The sequence below is a fragment of the Camellia sinensis genome, chromosome 3, assembly GCF_055761805.1.
Source record: "Camellia sinensis isolate YWXY chromosome 3, ASM5576180v1, whole genome shotgun sequence".
Classification (NCBI taxonomy): domain Eukaryota; kingdom Viridiplantae; phylum Streptophyta; class Magnoliopsida; order Ericales; family Theaceae; genus Camellia; species Camellia sinensis.
Window position 1 is genome coordinate 85,285,690 of NC_138963.1, and position 17,789 is coordinate 85,303,478.

Here is a 17,789-nt window from a genome sequence, read left to right on the forward strand (position 1 = left end):
TTAGCAAATGTATCAATTTTTATATTAATTGATACTAATTAATACTAATTATATTAACTTTTATTAATGAAAATTAAAACTGAAAAAAATGACAAAATAATCATTTTTATATCATATAAGGGTAGAAAGGACAATTATATAGTAAAAAGCTATTTTATAGCTTATTAACCAAACACTACTCTGCTGCTTAAACCCATAATCCCACAACTGCACCGAACAGGCTAACGTTCACAGCTATAAGGCATAATCTGTTAAGTTATAATCTATAATCACTTTTCCACAGCTCTACCAAACGAGGCCATTATTGGCCGACAATGAGAGCTGATGTCGAGTGCTACGTCAAGAAATGTGAACAGTGCTAGAAGTTTTCCCCTTTAACCCATCTGCCTGCTGAAGAGATAAGCTCTATCACCAGTCCTTGGCCGTTCGCCCAATGGGGACTTGACATTGTCGGACCATTACCTTGTGCCCCGGGCAACAAGCGATTTTTGATTGTCGCGACAGATTACTTCACAAAATGGGTCAAGCGGAGGCACTAACGCACATTCGAGATACTGATGTTAAGCGTTTTGTATGGAGAAATGTCATAACATGATTCGGCATTCCAAGAGCACTTATTTCAGACAACGGCACTCGTTTTGATTGTGGCGTCTACCGGGAACTGTGCAGCATGTATGGTATTCGGCCTTATTTCTCCACGCCGGCTTATCCACAAAGCAATGGTCAAGCCGAAGCCTCCAACAAAGCCATCTTGGACGACATCAAGAAAAGGCTGGAAAAAGCCAAAGGCAGATGGGTCGAAGAGTTGCCAAGTGTGTTGTGGGCTTATCGCACTACGCCGAGGTGATCCACTAGGGAAACGCCGTTTGCTTTATGCTTTGGAACCCAGGCAATCATCCATTGGAGATCAGCCTCCCAACCTTGAAATTGAAGGTTTTTGATATGGACCGAAATGTCATGATGTTGGCCTTGGATTTGACTCTGATTGAAGAACGGCGAGACCGTGCCCTTGCGTTCATGGCAAGGTACCAACAACAACTTGCTAAGTCGTATAATCAACGTGTTCAGCTACGCCGCTATACACCAGGGGAATTGGTCCTTAAGAAAGTACTTCCAGCTGCCAGGAATCCGGCTGACGGAAAACTGGGTCCTAACTGGGACGGCCCCTATCAGATCGATTCAATCGCGGGAACAGGGGCATATCGGCTAAAAGACATGTCTGGGAGAAATCTGCCACACCCTTGGAATTCCATGCATTTGTGTAAATTTTATCATTGACCCGACATGTGGGGCATGATAACTCGTTTTGAATACTCGCCGTGAACAACTTTCACTCCTATAATGCAAGATTTCTTATCTCACTATATGGAATTTTAGTTCGAAATCAAAATCCTCCAGATTCGGAGCACCCTTCGTGGATCTCACAATTGGCCAAGTTAAAAGCCTCCGAATTTGGAGCCCCATCAGTGAATGCCACTTTTGGACTAGGTAAGACTCCGGATTTGGAGCACCATCAGTGAATGCCACTTTTGGGCCGAGTAAGACTTGGAATTCAGAGCGCCCTTCATGGATCATGCGATTGGACAAGTTAAAAGCCTCCGAATTCGGAGCGACCTTCGTGGATCTCACGATTGGCCAAGTTAAAAGCCTCCGGATTCAGAGCGCCCTTCGTGGATCACACGATTGGCTAAGTTAAAAGCCTCCGGATTTGGAGCGCCTTTCGTGGATCTCACGATTGGCCAAGTTAAAAGCCTCCAGATTCGGAGCACCCTTCGTGGATCTCACAATTGACCAAGTTAAAAGCCTCCGGATTCATAGCGCCCTTCGTGGATCACACGATTGGCCAAGTTAAAAGCCTTTGAATTCAGAGTGCTTTTCGTGGATCTCACAATTGCCCAAGTTAAAAGCCTACGAATTCGGAGCCCCATCAGTGAATGCCACTTTTGGGCCGAGTAAGACTCCGGATTTGGAGCACCATCAATGAATGCCACTTTTGGGCCGAGTAAGACTCTGGATTCAGAGTGCCCTTCGTGGATCACACGATTGGCCAAGTTAAAAGCCTCTGAATTCGGAGCTCCCTTCGTGGATCTCACAATTGGCTAAGTTAAAAGCCTCCGGATTTGGAGCGCCTTTCGTGGATCTCACGATTGGCCAAGTTAAAAGCCTCCTAATTCGGAGCCCCATCAGTGAATGCCACTTTTGGGCCAAGTAGGACTCCAGATTCGGAGCGCCCTTCGTAGATCACACGATCGGCCAAGTTAAAAGCCTCTGGATTCGGAGCGCCCTTCGTGGATCTCATGATTGGCCAAGTTAAAAGCCTCAGAATTCGGAGCCCCATCAGCGAATGCCACTTTTGGGCCAAGTAAGACTCCGGATTCAGAGCTCCCTTCGTGGATCACACGATTAGCAAAGTTAAAAGCCTTCGAATTCGGAGCCGCATTAGTGAATGCCACTTTTGGGCCGAGTAAGACACCGAATTCGGAGCGCCCTTCGTGGATCTCACGATTGGCCAAGTTAAAAGCCTCCGAATTCGGAGCCCCATCAATGAATGCCACTTGGGCCGAGTAAGACTCCGGATTCGGAGCGCCCTTCGTGGATCACACGATTGGCTAAGTTAAAAGCCTCCGGATTCGGAGCGCCCTTCGTAGATCTCACGATTGGCCAAGTTAAAAGCCTCTGAATTCGGAGCCCCATCAGTGAATGCCACTTTTGGGCCAAGTAAGACTCTGGATTCGGAGCGCCCTTCGTGGATCACACGATCGGCCAAGTTAAAAGCCTCTGGATTCGGAGAGCCTTTCGTGGATCTCACGATTGGCCAAGTTAAAAGCCTCCGAATTCGGAGCCCCATCAGTGAATGCCACTTTTGGGCCGAGTAAGACTCCAGATTTGGAGCGCCCTTCGTAGATCACACGATTGGCAAAGTTAAAAACCTCCGAATTCGGAGCCGCATTAGTGAATGCCACTTTTGGGCCGAGTAAGACACCGAATTCGGAACGCCCTTCGTGGATCTCACGATTGGCCAAGATAAAAGCCTCTGAATTTGGAGCCCCATCAGTGAATGCCATTTTTGGGCTGAGTAAGACTCCGGATTTGGAGCGCCCTTCGTGGATCACACGATTGGCCAAGTTAAAAGCCTCCGGATTCGGAGCGCCCTTCGTAGATCTCACGATTGGCCAAGTTAAAAGCCTCCGAATTTGGAGCCCCATCAGTGAATGCCACTTTTGGGCCGAGTAAACTCTAAATTCGGAGCGCCCTTCATGGATCGCACGATTGGCCAAGTTAAAAGCCTCCGGATTCAGAGCGTCCTTCGTAGATCTCATGATTGGCCAAGTTAAAAGCCTCTGAATTCGGAGCCCCGTCAGTGAATGCCACTCTTGGGTCAAGTAAGCCTCCGAATTCGGCGCGCTTTTCATATATTATGATTGACAAGCATAAACATCGTTGGCGAAAAATAAAAACTAGAAGATGATTATCACCGAATTTATAAACACAAATTGAAACAACATGCAAACATTTAAAATAATATGTTACATTAAATTGATTAATAATACATAATTCGTTCCCAATCTATGTTAGAGTGGTACAATATGTTCAGTTTTATTCGACATCCCCCTCGTCATCGCTCTTCTCGACTTCGAAGGCCGAAAAGGGAAAATGATGCCTCTGGTATAGGGAAGATGCCAAATCAACGCCTGTTGCCCAGAGAGCCTCTGCGGCCTGGATAGCCTTGATCTACCCGTGCTTAAATCCACGATTCTCACATCGGCAGACCTCCTCGGCAAGGTTCTCCTTTGTTTTCTGTATCCTAACTTTTCGGCCCTCATAGAAGCCTTTTTCATAAGCTCTGGACCTTGCGGATTCTATTGCAAACATGCTTGCCGTATCTCGATCGGCAATCGCATGACATATAAGCCGTTGGGTCACCCTCGTTTCCACAATCGGGTTAGCTGGGCCGGCCGACTAAGTCTCGATGGCTTTGGCTTTTCTTAACTCCTGCTCGGCTTTCTTTGCACGAGCTAAATTACGAATGCGTTCATCTTTCTATTCGATCTCCCGCCGCGCGGCACGAAGGCGCATACCGATCTCATAGGCAGTGTATAGTCCTTTCACTGCTCCGTGAACGCCCTCTCAAAACACCTCGAAATCTGGTTGACCAATCATCGACTACTGGACTTCTGGAGGAAAAATCTGTTGTGAAAATTCAACTACCACGCTTGGATCTCGGATGATCGAATCTGCTTCCGTTATCTGTTTATTCCCGATAAAGACTGAAAAACCCAACAGGCGCGGCGGCCCACTGGCCTCACTTCGTGGATGAGGGGAGCTCCCCCGCTGTTACTTCTCCCTTCTAGGTGACCTACTTCGACGACGTGGAGAGTGACGCCTCTCCCGCTCCCCAGATGTCCTACTCCCCGTTCGTGAAGGTCCCTCACCTCGATTCATCGCTGCGTCTAGCTCAGCCAATGTTCTGCCTTCTCTTCTGCTGTTGAAGAACAGTCTACTTGACATTTACACTTGTTTAACCTTCTTCGATAGACTGGTTTGAGTTGAGTTTGAACACACTAATGGGACCTACGCGCACGAAGCAACCTCCCTTTTATTACCTGTGGGTGCACCGCTCCCAAAGCGATCCCTTCAATGCTGCACCAGCCAATTCATAAATGGCTTCTAATCGGTGTCCACGTTCACTAATCCGCTGGGGGAAAGGCGGATTAACTAATCTATTCGGCCTAACATCAATCGTTTGTGCCGAAAAGATAGGCGTTCACTGATCTGCTGGGACAAGGGTAGATTAACTAATCTATTCAGCCCAACATTAATCCTTTCTACTAAAAGGATAGGCTGGAAGCTAAGCAGTTAATTTAGCACCAAATTAATTTAATAGTTGCGTTAAAACTTAGTGCCTAATATCAATCCTTAGTGCCTAATATCAATCCTTTATGCCAAAAAGATAGGCTACCCCAGCCAATCCATGAATGGCCGATTATCGTTGGCCACATTAACTGATCCGCCAGGGCAAGGGCAGATTAACTAATCTATTCGGCCCAACATTAATCCTTTTCTGCCAAAAGGATAGGTTGGAAGCTAAGCAGTTAATTTAGCGCCGAATTAATTTAATAGTTGCGTTACAACTTATTGTGTTACAACTTGGCTATTAATACGCACATTTAATAAGCTGAAAAACAAAGGCAATTTTCATTCACGTTCAACCAGCTGAAAAGCAAAGGCAATTTTCATTCATAAATTGAGTACAAACAGAAGTCATTTTACAAATGAAAACTACCCTACATTAGCTTCTGACAAAACTCTAACAAAACCTAACAAAATCTACCAAAACAAAACGAAAAATACTTTTGACCCTAGATCAGTTTTCAGGGTCAGACTCCAGCGACTTAATGTCTACCTGCTCGTACGGAATCTACTGCTCCGATACCACGTTAGCGGCAGCTAAGGCTTTGAGCCAGCCATGCTTGAACCCCCTATTTTCGAACTTCGGCATCTCTTCTACATAATTCTCCAAGGCTTCATCCTTGCCAGCTTGGAATGACTTGGAGATCTCAGATTCGGCTCTTGCCATCGCGCTCTTCGACTCCTCCAAATCGGCCTCCAGCTTGGCAATGGCCTCGTTGGCCAATTTGAGTGCTTTTTCGTTGGCATTTGCCTTCTCCTTAGTGGCCAATCTCAGTCGCTCAGCAGCCTCGGCCTTATCTGCTTCGGCATTGGCCCTTGCTCTTTCTACCGCCACTTTCATGGCCTCGGATTCGGCTCTGAGAGAGGCCTCTGCTGCCTTCCCCTTTTCGTTTTGCACCTCGCCCGTGAGAAAACTGATTTGTTCGATAGTGTTGTGTTGGCGATGGTCAATCTCAGCTATCCTACCCGCCGCCTAGAAAACAAGAAATCGGTAAGCCAATATAAAATTTCCTTTTGGTTATCCCTGCAAAATTACAATTAAGAATCATGTACCAATATCGCCGATTGAACAGCTAATGCGATGGACAGCAGATCATGCTTTGCCTTAAAGGTTGCTCTATCAACCGGTAGAGAAGTGGAGGAGGCCAAGCTTAAGGCCACAGCTGGGTCTTTTGCAGCCGACGCATCAGATGCAATCGGTGTGTTCCTGATCCTTGGTTGTATTACGAACGGCACGACCAGGTCTGACTCCTCCAATCGTGGCCGTTTATCCACTAGTTCTTCCGAATATCCAGTTTCTTCTTCGGCCAGATGTTTTTCCCCCCTTTGCTCTGTCAGGTCTTGTAGATCAACAATAAGCTTCGTCTCGGCCACATCAGTTTGAATCACCTCCTCAATGGGGGCAGGTGGAGTTTCTGCCCTAGCATCGGATGGAGGGGGCGGAGGTTCACTTCTCTCGGCCTCGGCTCTCTTACGGGCAGCCATCCTCTCGGTATTTTTTCGCCTGGCCATCTAAGTGAGCAACTCACCAGCCATGCCGTCAGTATATGAGCTGGGTAGGTCCCCCAAGTCGGTGAAAATGTCTTCGAAAGACACGTTCACTCGGCCAGAAGTGGATGGAGGATTAAGGCCGGCTTCTTCGAAATCCAAATTTAGTGTCGCGTCAACCTCTTGCTCTAATCCGTCAGATCTGTCTTGGGGTGTTTGGTTCGGCTGCTCAGCGACCCCTTCAGCTATTTGTTCGTCCACCGGCTTTGAGTTTGATGCCTCAAAACCAACCTGCCTAAGGTTCTTGAAGCTGGGAAAAACAACCGCCGTAAGATGCTGTTCACCACTCGGAATCAGAATATTATCTGCAGCCGAGAAGGTAGTGTAGGTCGGCTCGTATCTCAAAAGAATGTGGGCCGCCCTTCCCTGTTTCTGAAGATTTGGATGGTCGAAAAGATGGAGTGTGGCTTTGATCTGTGCGAGTACAGCTTCGTCAGTCGAAATGAGAACTTTTTTCAAGTCGTTTCCTACACGAATAAAACGGTAAGTATGTAGAAGTTGAACAAAGTAAATATTTAATAAAAATACGTGGGGGATTAAACGGCAACCTGGTTCGCCTCTTTGCCTAGGCACTGGATCTTGACGATCTTTGACCTCGCCGAATTTCCAGTTGCCACGAACAACGACCATGACATCATCAACTCGCTTACCAGAGCTGGCAAGCATTGTCACCAGATGATGGTCGGTGTCCTTGGCCTTGAGCAAATAGCGCCCCTGCCGACCAGTGGATTTGGCCAAGGCATAACAACGCCAAATGGCAGATTCCAAGGTCGAGCTTGAGGCGCCGGTTTAGTTCTACAATCCTCATTATTATTCTGAAAAATTTCACATTTGGTTGAGAAGGGATTAGACCCCAATGGCGAAGGACAGCCCTCAAAAGTGGATGAAGAGGGAAACTGACTCCCTCCTCAGCAATTGACAGGAGAGGAAAGATGATTGTTCGTTTGTCAGTCCTCTTTGTGTCAATCACGTTCTCTACCAAGAGTGACAGATGGACATCGTCAGGAATGGAGAAATGACGACGGAAACCAGAGACTCGCTCCACTGAAAGAAGGGCTCTCAGATGTTTGGCCGTCATAGAAGGTAAAATTGACACTCTAAACAGTAAACAAACAAGGAAAAGGAGTCGAAATGGAAGAGAGATGAACTTATAAGAAATCAGGGCAATGAAGAACAGAAAGAAGTTTAAGAGGGCGTGAAGCGAGGAAGGTGAATTGACAGCCAACGAGAAACCTTGTGCATTCGAAAAAGCATACAAATGAAGAGACAACATGGTTTCAAATTGTATTAAATGAATGAAGTGTATGAAGGGGCGGGAAATTGTAATCATGCCTAAAAAGAGTAGGCGTTCTGACGCTTGCATTGGAAAAAGGGAAACCGTCGTATTTTTTGACCCTTTAAATCCGAAACTAAACGTGTCGTCTGACTGACGTTAGTAGGATGTTTAGGGAGCAATCGTGGGGGCCGAGTAAATTATTATGTAGGATAGCCAAATAGATTAAAAAAAGGAAACTAAATCGTGTACAATACGGCTCCAGCCCCGAGGGATAGAGGCCGAATATTTAGATCAATCTATCAGTTGTAGATTCGACCGAATATGAAGATATAGCCGAATATGAAGAGATAGCCAAATGAGCGATTGGTCATTGGACGAAAGGTGGGCCCAACCATCAACATCGAGGACGACTATAAATAAGAGGAGCATCAACCAAAAAAGGCAGGTGAGAACAAATAAGTTTAACTTGAGATATAAGCAACCAAGAGAGTATACACTGACTTATCCGTTGGAGTGCTAATTACAGCACCCCTGATCGGAGTGTTCATTCCTTTTCAGGTGACTGGCTGAGGATCACGAGCGTCCTACTGGGTCCAAAGAGTATTTCTGAACCACTCCTCCACAATAAGGAATGGACAGAGTTACAAGGTCATGAAACTTTGTTCAGCAAAATTCAATAAATACATATTCTTTTCCTAACCTTTCCTCTAGCATATCTAAATTTGGTTTATCTAATTGGTGAGCCCTTATTTGGTAGAAGAGTTGCTGGGCCCTCATCTCAAATTATGTTTGCTTGAGAGTTTTCTCCACTTCATCCATCTCTTCCATTCCATGCATATCACCCAAATTGGCATCTTCTCTGCACTCTGAATCCTAGTTCTTGAAGTCTTCATACTCTTCAAGAAGATTTTCTACCTCGTACTAGGTTTGAATGCGAGCAACAAAGATCTCCTCCAATGATTCACTACTAGCAGAAGCATTTTTGTGCCAATTAAGCAGCATGGGGAGCTGATCCAGGAAAGTTTGAAGCTCTGCTTGGGCCACAGGGTTGAGGGTATGGCTTCGAGAGACAATATCACAAGCCCATAAAAAGTTCTTGTGAGGGGTGTCATCTTGATGTACTTCAAAAGATAAATGAGAGAAAACAACAAGCAAAGTCTGGGCTTTATATTGCTGATAAGCAGTTGGAGGAACTGAAGCCTGGTAAGAAGCAAAATGCTAGCTTTCGAAGAGGGTGAGCTTTAATTTGTCAATCCAATTAGGATTGGGAGAAAGGGAAGGAACAGTTGGGTCCCCTCTGAAAGACGGTGAAAACTAAAGCTCATTCACACATTCTAACCAGTCAAAAAAGCATAGTTTTGCTTTCTTGGCTAAGAGTGAGGGACTCATACCTAAAGCCTCAATAGGGTGAGGGGTCTTTTGCACTATTTTTGCCGATAAGGTAGAGGTATACCATGCCGAAAGCAAGTTATCTTCAAGGCAGCGAAGACAGGGACATATGGATATATTACAGAGTTGCACAAAGAATGAGGAATTGTAGTAGGGTCATCGAATTCAACAAATCTGTGATGAATCTGCTCCCTTGTTTGAGGTTAAGTTGGTGTTGGCCAGGCGCCCTAACCCATATTTTCAGTAAAAAATAAGGCAGCTTCATCCCATGCAGAGGGTTCGAAAACAGATGAAGAACTTCCAAGGTCTATTTTGGCAAGTGTTTGGTCCAAAGGCTCGTATTCTGCGAAAGCCTCCATAACTTGTATAAATGGAGGAGGATAAATATGGCTAATAAATGCGTGAAAGTTCTTTCGAGATCAGTCATCATTGTCCAAAACCTCCTCGTATGCTTGTTCAAGGCAAGAGAGAGCTTGATTAGCCATTGAAGATGTATTAGTCCCTTCATATACACAAATAATGGAGGTAGTGTTCAAACGCAAGGAAGAATTTAATGATGTTCAATGTTTCATTGCTTGGAGACGGTTACACTTCCAAGATAAAATAAAAAGTCCATGCACGTCCTAGGACGTAAGCGAAGCACACTAATCCACTAATATTACCAAGTATTGGCTATATTAGTGTGGGGAGTGTATTGTTGGCTATATATACGTGGATGATGAGGGGCGAATTAGGGAATTAGTAAAGGTCTCCAAATATTAACAGACGCGTGGCAAAACTACAACAATAGCAATGGATCCGCGAGACATGGGAATAGTCAAGACATCCAAGACGATGTGGCCAAACAGTTGTATGCAGTTCAAATTCAAATTCATGAGGGAAGCACAACCATGAAGAGTGGAATAGTGGAAAACAAACTGATGAAAACCGCAAGCTACACTCAGTGATCATGGAGATCACTTCGACGGATTATCAGCCACTTTGACGGTTATATTAAGAGCCTGTAAATAGAGAAGAGTGCTGACAATGCAAAGGACCCAGAACCAGATCCAGATAATCAGTTTATTTACTTTATATTTTTCAGTTCTTTAAATTCCAGTCTTTACATTCCTGTACTGCAATTTAAATTCCTAGGAGTAATTCTAAGTTAATCTGTCACTGTAATCCTCTTCGAAACTATGCAGGTACCATTGTAAGTTCCTGTTTATTTAATAAAAATTGATTTCTGACACTGTTATTCTCTTCTCCTATTGCAATAAGTCATCTCAATTTTCTCCTAAAAAACAATTAAGCCACCAGTAAAGTCCTCTTCATTGAGGTTAAAAGAATTTCGAAACAATCGTCTGACAAATTGGTTGCTATTTATTAAATTTTGTAAGGACTTATTTATCCTTGCTGGCACGCTTAAATTACATTTCTAACTTTCGAAAGCCAAAAAGCCAACAAATATATTGTGCTTATTCTTATTTTCGTTTGAGCGTGGCATGTTACACCATCATTATGCAATAAGTGATCTGTTGGAGTATAGATTAAAAAGTAAATAATAATAAAGAAAGTAATAATAATAAAAAAAGTAATAATCTTCACTTCATTCACAACTGATGGCATGACAACAGCATTCCCAAAGTCAACCTTTTATTGACTGCAACCATTCTACATTTTATTGCATTTAATCTATTAACTCGTACTAAAATTTTTGCCACCCGGTAAAGTTTAGTAAACACAGTTTTGGCATTAATTAACAGTCATTTGACAAAAAAAAAAAATCACAAAATCTATGTTGACTTCTGTTGGCTGTAATGTAGTATTCCATAGACGTCGATGATACCAGAAGGCAAAACAGGGTCAGTTGCTGCTCTGACGGCAACCTTAGCCACAGAAGTAACATTAACAGGTGGTGCAAGCAGAGAACCAACAAACGGAACCTGATTCAGCGGTTTTGCATATTGAAGAACCTGCATTGGTTGTGTGCCGAGGTTAATAATCAAAGATAACCACAAGACGAGTGAAAACTGCCCGTCACTCCCTAGTCATCAAGTGAAGAAACAATTTGGAATGTAGCCTGTTACCACCGTCCAAGGGTCCTCTGTTCCCAAAGATTTGTGAATTTTGGGATTCTCAAATAATCCAATGATTGTGAGTGATTTGAGACAGGGGACAGGAATTTTTAGAGACAGATGATCTTTGTTGTGTTACCAGAACGTGTGTGTGCGCGTGTGCGTGTGTGTGTGTGAGAGAGAGAGAGAGAGAGACCTCTATTAAATAACCAAACTTGACAAATTAGAGCAGTAGTCTATCCCAGATGAGTCACTTTATAGGGATTGCAGAAAACAAAATATTATTTAGACTTCAGATGCATCTGAGATAAGTATAAACCTACTGATGATATCATTATAATATTGAAATTTGTTAGGGAAAATCGATGATTCCCCACAAGTAAATCAATCAATGGGAATAAAAACTAATGCGGAAAAATTAAATCAAAGGCAACACAAGAATTTTTACGTGGTTCCCTCAATGTGAGGTACATCCACGGGATCGAAATCCGATTCCACTATCAACCAAATAAGTTCCAAACGATTACAAACGAGACACTAATGGTCTCACAAAACCACCCTTAGGTGAATTCCAAATAATCACAAATAAACAAAGAGGAAAGACCTCACCAAATAGATGAACCAAAATCTTCTGAACCAGAGTTGTAGAAGATCCAAAATAACGAACAAAATCAACCCACCAAATAATGATCAAACAAATCAACCGAAACCAATCCGCTGAGTTGACTGCCGCCCCAAATCAAAAAACATCAAAGATGAATTAATTGGCACCAACCCCGCAAAAAGATGTTTACAGTAACGGCACCAATTCAGAAAAGTATTGAGCCAAATTTGTAAGAGCCGTGCATCCCTTTTTCGTGAAGACTAAACAATATATATATATATATATATATATTGAATCTTGGGTTTTAAAATCAAATCTAATTGTATCTAAATTGGATTGGGTTTCCTCAAATATAATATATAAAAATATATTATACCTAAATCAAGTCAAATTAAAACTCTTTTAATAAACCAATTGGGTCTCACACTCCAATAAGGAGGTATACCCAACAATTCTCCCCCTACCGACTTAGGTGGAGACATCAACCATACCCGCCAAAGTTCTACATTTCAAATGTTTGTCCCTCGACAAAGTCTTTGTCAGCATATCTGAAATATTATCATCTGTGTGAACCTTTTCGAGTTGTAACAATTTCGAATCTAACACATCACGAATCCAATGGTATCTCACATCAATGTGTTTCGATCTCGAATGAAAAGTAGAATTTTTGCTCAAGTGAATAGCACTTTGACTATCACAATAAAGCACATATTTTTCTTGTTTCAAACCCAACTCTTGCAAAAATTTCTTCAACCATAACTCTTCTTTGCAAGCTTCCGTAATGGCAATAAATTCAGCTTCGGTAGTTGAGAGAGCAACACATTTTTGTAATTTAGATTGCCATGCCACAGCTCCCCCTGCAAAAGTCATCAAATACCCCGAAGTAGATTTCCTAGAATCAACATCACCGGCCATGTCAGAATCTGTGAACCCATCAAGCATCGGTTTACCATCCCCAAAACACAGACACACCTTCGAAGTCCCTCGAAGATACCTTAGAATCCATTTTACCGCTGCCCAATGTTCTTTACCCGGATTAGAGAGAAACCGACTCACCACACCAACTGCGTGAGCAATATCCGGCCTTGTACAAACCATGGCGTACATCAAAGAACCAACTGCTGAAGCATAAGGAACTTTCAACATCTCTTCTTTGTCTTTCTCACTTGTAGGACATTGATTCGAACTAAGCTTGAAATGACCCGCAAGTGGACAACCAACCGGCTTTGCTTTATTCATGTTGAACCTTTCAAGAACTTTCTCAATGTAGCTTTCTTGAGACAACCAAATCAGCCCCTCTTTGCGATCACGAACAATTTTCATACCAAGAATTTGCTTTGCCGGTCCCAAATCTTTCATAGCAAAAGACTTGCTCAACTCCAATTTCAACCATTGCCGCGGGGCTTGCTTGAGGCCATACAAACTTTTCTTCAATTTGCAAACAAATTTCTCTTTCCCTTTTTCCACAAATCCTTCCGGTTGCTCCATGTAAATTTCTTCTTCAAGATCACCATGCAGAAATGCGGTCTTCACATCAAGTTGCTCAACTTCAAGGTTCATACTTGCAGCCATGCCAAGTACAACCCGAATAGAAGACATCTTTACAACTGGCGAAAAAATTTCATCAAAATCAATACCTTTCTTTTGCCCAAAGCCTTTCACGACAAGACGTGCCTTGTACCTCAGATTCTTGCCATCATTCTTCAATTTGAAGACCCACTTATTTTTCAAAATTTTCCTCCCCTTAGGCAACTTCACTAAATCATAAGTGTGATTTTCAAGTAAGGAGTTCATCTCCTCTTCCATGGCCTTTTTCCAATCACCTTTCTTTGCATGCTCAATAGCTTCTTGATAGCTCTCAGGCTCCCCTTGATCAGAAATCAACACAAACTCATTGGGAGGATACTTTCTTGAAGGTTGTCGGTCCCTTGTAGATTTTCTCAACTCAAGTTGTGGTGGCGGTTCTTGAGTTGGATGTTCTTCCTCAATTTCTGGCTCAACTTCATTAGGATTAGTATCATTCTCCATATCTTCAATAGGTGGCTGCACATCTCTCCCATTTTCATCATCAACTGAAGATGAAGGAGATGGATCCATGTCAATGAGATCACTAGTTTTTGGCTCCGGTTGATCACCTTTGCCAAAGTCTTCAATTGTTTGGTCTTCAAGAAACACAACATCACGGCTTCGAATGACTTTCTTGTCGACCGGATCCCACAATCTATAACCAAATTCATCACGCCCATAGCCAAGAAAAATACATTGTTTTGACTTGCTATCAAGCTTGGACCTTTCATCTTTTGGAATGTGAACAAAGGCTCGGCAACCAAACACTCTCAAGTGCTCAAAAGACACATCTTTGCCGGTCCAAACTCTTTCTGGAACATCACCATTCAAAGGATAGGAAGGAGACAAATTGATCACGTCAACCGCTGTCTTCAACGCCTCACCCCAAAAGGATCTTGGCAATTTAGCTTGTGAAAGCAAACACCTTGTTCTTTCCACAATTGTGCGGTTCATCCTCTCGGCAACGCCATTTTGTTGAGGAGTCTTCTTAACTGTCTTTTGGTGTCGAATACCTTGGCTGCGACAATACTCATCAAATGGCCCAATGTATTCACCACCATTGTCTGATCGGATGCACTTCAATTTCTGCCCTGTTTCTCTTTCAACCATGGCCTGAAAATGCTTAAATACTTCTAGAACTTGATCTTTAGTTTTTAGTAAAAAAGCCTAAACTTTCCTTGAATAATCATCAATGAAAGTAACAAAATAAAGTGCACCACCATGTGTTCTAACTTTTAAAGGACCACAAACATCCGAATGAATCAACTCCAAAACATTTTCTTTTCTAGAAGCAACATTTTTATGAAAAGAAACTCTATGTTGTTTACCCGCCAAACAATGAACACAAGTTTTAAGATGTGTACCTTTCAAACCGGGTAGAAGCTCTTTCTTGAACAATACTTGCAGCCCCTTTTCACTCATATGGCCAAGCCGCTTGTGCCATAATTCAGTAGAAGTATCTTCCTCAAGTGCATTGACAACACCTTTACAAATTTTTCCTTGCATCGAATAAAGTGTATGAGTCTTCTTACACTTAGCCACCACCAAGGAACCCTTTGTGAGCTTCCATATTCCATCACCAAATTTGTTGTTGAAGCCTTCATCATCAAGCTTCCCAGTAGAGATCAAATTGAGGCGAATGTCGGGAACATGCCTCACATCTTTAAGCAACAACTTGCAGCCCAGATTTGTTTCCAAGCAAACATCACCCATGCCGATAATCTTGGACAAACCTTCATTACCCATTCGAACAGAACCATAATCTCCTGCAGTGTAGGTAGTGAAGAAATCAACTCGAGAAGTCACATGAAAAGAAGCACCAGAATCAATCACCCAATTGCTCTCTTGGCCCACAAAATTGATACAATCATCTTCACAAACGACCATGAGATCAGCATTGGTAGTAACTGCCGTTGTGTCTTCTTGCTTCTTGTCCACACTTTTGTCACGCCTTTTCTCCTTATTCTTGAGCTTTCGGCATTCTCGCTTCATGTGCCCTTTCTCATGGCAATAATAACACTCAACGTCTTTCTTTGAAAAAGAACCATCTTTTGATTTGTCACGGCTTTGATCACGACCATGAGGAGTCTTACTCCTCCCCCTTGTTTTGCTTCGGCCTCTCACAACGAATGCTTCTGAATGAGAGGAACCCGCTGATTTTCTTCTAGTTTCTTCATTCAACAGGCTACTAGTAACTTGGCCCATTGTGACAACTCCATCAGGTGCCGAATTACTAACCGTCACAACCAAAGTCTCCCAACTTTCGGGCAAAGAACTCAGTAGCATCAAAGCCTGCAACTCATCATCAAAAACAATTTTCATAGAAGCAAGTTGGTTAACAATACTCTTTATTTCATTCAGATGTTCCGGAATAGGGCTGCCCTCTTTATATTTTAAATTAACCAACTTACGAAACAGAAAAGCTTTATTTGTGGCTGATTTCCTATCATAAAGGCCCTCTAATTTTTTCCATAAATCATGTGCTGAAGTTTCAGTAGCAACATGATGAAACACACTGTCATCAATCCATTGACGGATAACACCAACGGCTTTTCGATTAAGCCTATTCCATTCATCATCTTTCATACCCTCGGGTTTGCCACTATTACCCTCAATGGGTCCATACAAATCTTTACAAAATAATAGGTCCTCCATTTTAGTTTTCCAAGTTACCCAATTGCTTCCATTGAAGCTAGACATACGACCCACATTCCCCTCCATTGATTTACACAAATAAATAAACTCAAATAAACCGTAAGCTCTGATACCAGATGTTAGGGAAAATCGATGATTCCCCACAAGTAAATCAATCAATGGGAATAAAAACTAATGCGGAAAAATTAAATCAAAGGCAACACAAGAATTTTTACGTGGTTCCCTCAATGTGAGGTACGTCCACGGGATCGAAATCCGATTCCACTATCAACCAAATAAGTTCCAAACGATTACAAACGAGACACTAATGGTCTCACAAAACCACCCTTAGGTGAATTCCAAATAATCACAAATAAACAAAGAGGAAAGACCTCACCAAATAGATGAACCAAAATCTTCTGAACCAGAGTTGTAGAAGATCCAAAATAACGAACAAAATCAACCCACCAAATAATGATCAAACAAATCAACCGAAACCAATCCGCTGAGTTGACTGCCGCCCCAAATCAAAAAACATCAAAGATGAATTAATTGGCACCAACCCCGCAAAAAGATGTTTACAGTAACGGTACCAATTCAGAAAAGTATTGAGCCAAATTTGTAAGAGCCGTGCATCCCTTTTTCGTGAAGACTAAACAATATATATATATATATATATATATATTGAATCTTGGGTTTTAAAATCAAATCTAATTGTATCTAAATTGGATTGGGTTTCCTCAAATATAATATATAAAAATATATTATACCTAAATCAAGTCAAATTAAAACTCTTTTAATAAACCAATTGGGTCCCACACTCCAATAAGGAGGTATACCCAACAAAATTGCCATTGGCAGTTTAGGGACATATGGAGAACAAGCATGTTCAAAACAATTAGTCATCTATATTAAGCACAAGAAAATTACCATCTCCAATGGAGAATCGATTACACCCAGGGGTAACTTCATGCTCCCAGCTCGGCGTGTTCCATGTATAAATCCAAGCCTCAGAATTACACCTGAAAAAGTTTAGATCTTCTGTCATTATTAAGTGTCGAATTCTACAGACTCACTAAAAACATTTTGCTAGTTTGAAAGAAATAATTTGAGAGACTTGTGATTAAAATCAAAGCAATATAGATTTATACCTACCCTATTAATCCCAACTTGTTTAGGCCTTCTAATTTAGAAACTCTAAAGCCTAACCATTCGGGTGATTCAGCTAATTATATATTTTTAATAGAAAAAAGTTAGGGATCATGAAATTTTTTTCATGAAAATGATCATGAAAGATTTATGATCCTTGGATTACCTTGATTAGTGTGTGGTGCTTTATTCTAAGTGTAATCCAAGGGTCACAAAACTTTCATGATTATTTTCATGAAAGGTTTTTCATGATACCTAGCATTACTGTTTTTAATAACATTATCTTTTTTTTCACCAAACCTTTCACCTCTGTGGTATGTAATGTTTTTAACATAGTGGGTCCTATACATACACGACTTTTATTGCATGAATACACCTGGGAAGTGAAACAAAGAAGTCAAAACATTTTTTGTTAACTTTGCTCTCCGTCATACCAAACACTAAAAAATGTTCTCCGCCAAAACAAATGGAATGCCCATTTTATTAGTTCAATTAGAGAGCTTACAGGCAACAAGCTGCCAGTCACTTTTCTCGGCTAAAAATTTAACACGAGTGCCAGGCATCAGTCAAAAATATATCAATTACATTAACAGCAAGTAAGCTCACCTCCGTATGGAAATTTGGTTAGCAGCTCCGTTTCAGCAGCTCGCTGCAT

The 17,789-nt window shown here is 42.1% G+C and overlaps 1 protein-coding gene across 1 annotated transcript; it reads right to left on the minus strand.

Annotated features, from left to right (window-relative positions):
* Positions 1–10,899: 10,899 nt before the first annotated feature.
* On the minus strand, positions 10,900–17,789 carry LOC145821655 (uncharacterized protein At1g32220, chloroplastic-like). The gene is made up of 3 exons (XM_082918196.1): positions 17,741–17,789; positions 16,916–17,007; positions 10,900–11,079 (listed from the first exon to the last, which is right to left on the minus strand). The coding sequence occupies exons 1-3, from the start codon at positions 17,787–17,789 to the stop codon at positions 10,900–10,902; spliced, it is 321 nt and encodes a 106-aa protein (XP_082774322.1).

Excerpts from the sequence above, each read along its gene's own strand:
- LOC145821655 (XM_082918196.1), bottom strand. The coding sequence starts at position 17,789 with ATGCAGCGAGCTGCTGAAACGGAGCTGCTAACCAAATTTCCATACGGA. Across the intron at positions 17,008-17,740 it reads AACCAAATTTCCATACGGAG|GTGTAATTCTGAGGCTTGGA; the intron begins GTGAGCTTACTT and ends AAACTTTTTCAG. Across the intron at positions 11,080-16,915 it reads TCGATTCTCCATTGGAGATG|GTTCTTCAATATGCAAAACC; the intron begins GTAATTTTCTTG and ends CAACCAATGCAG.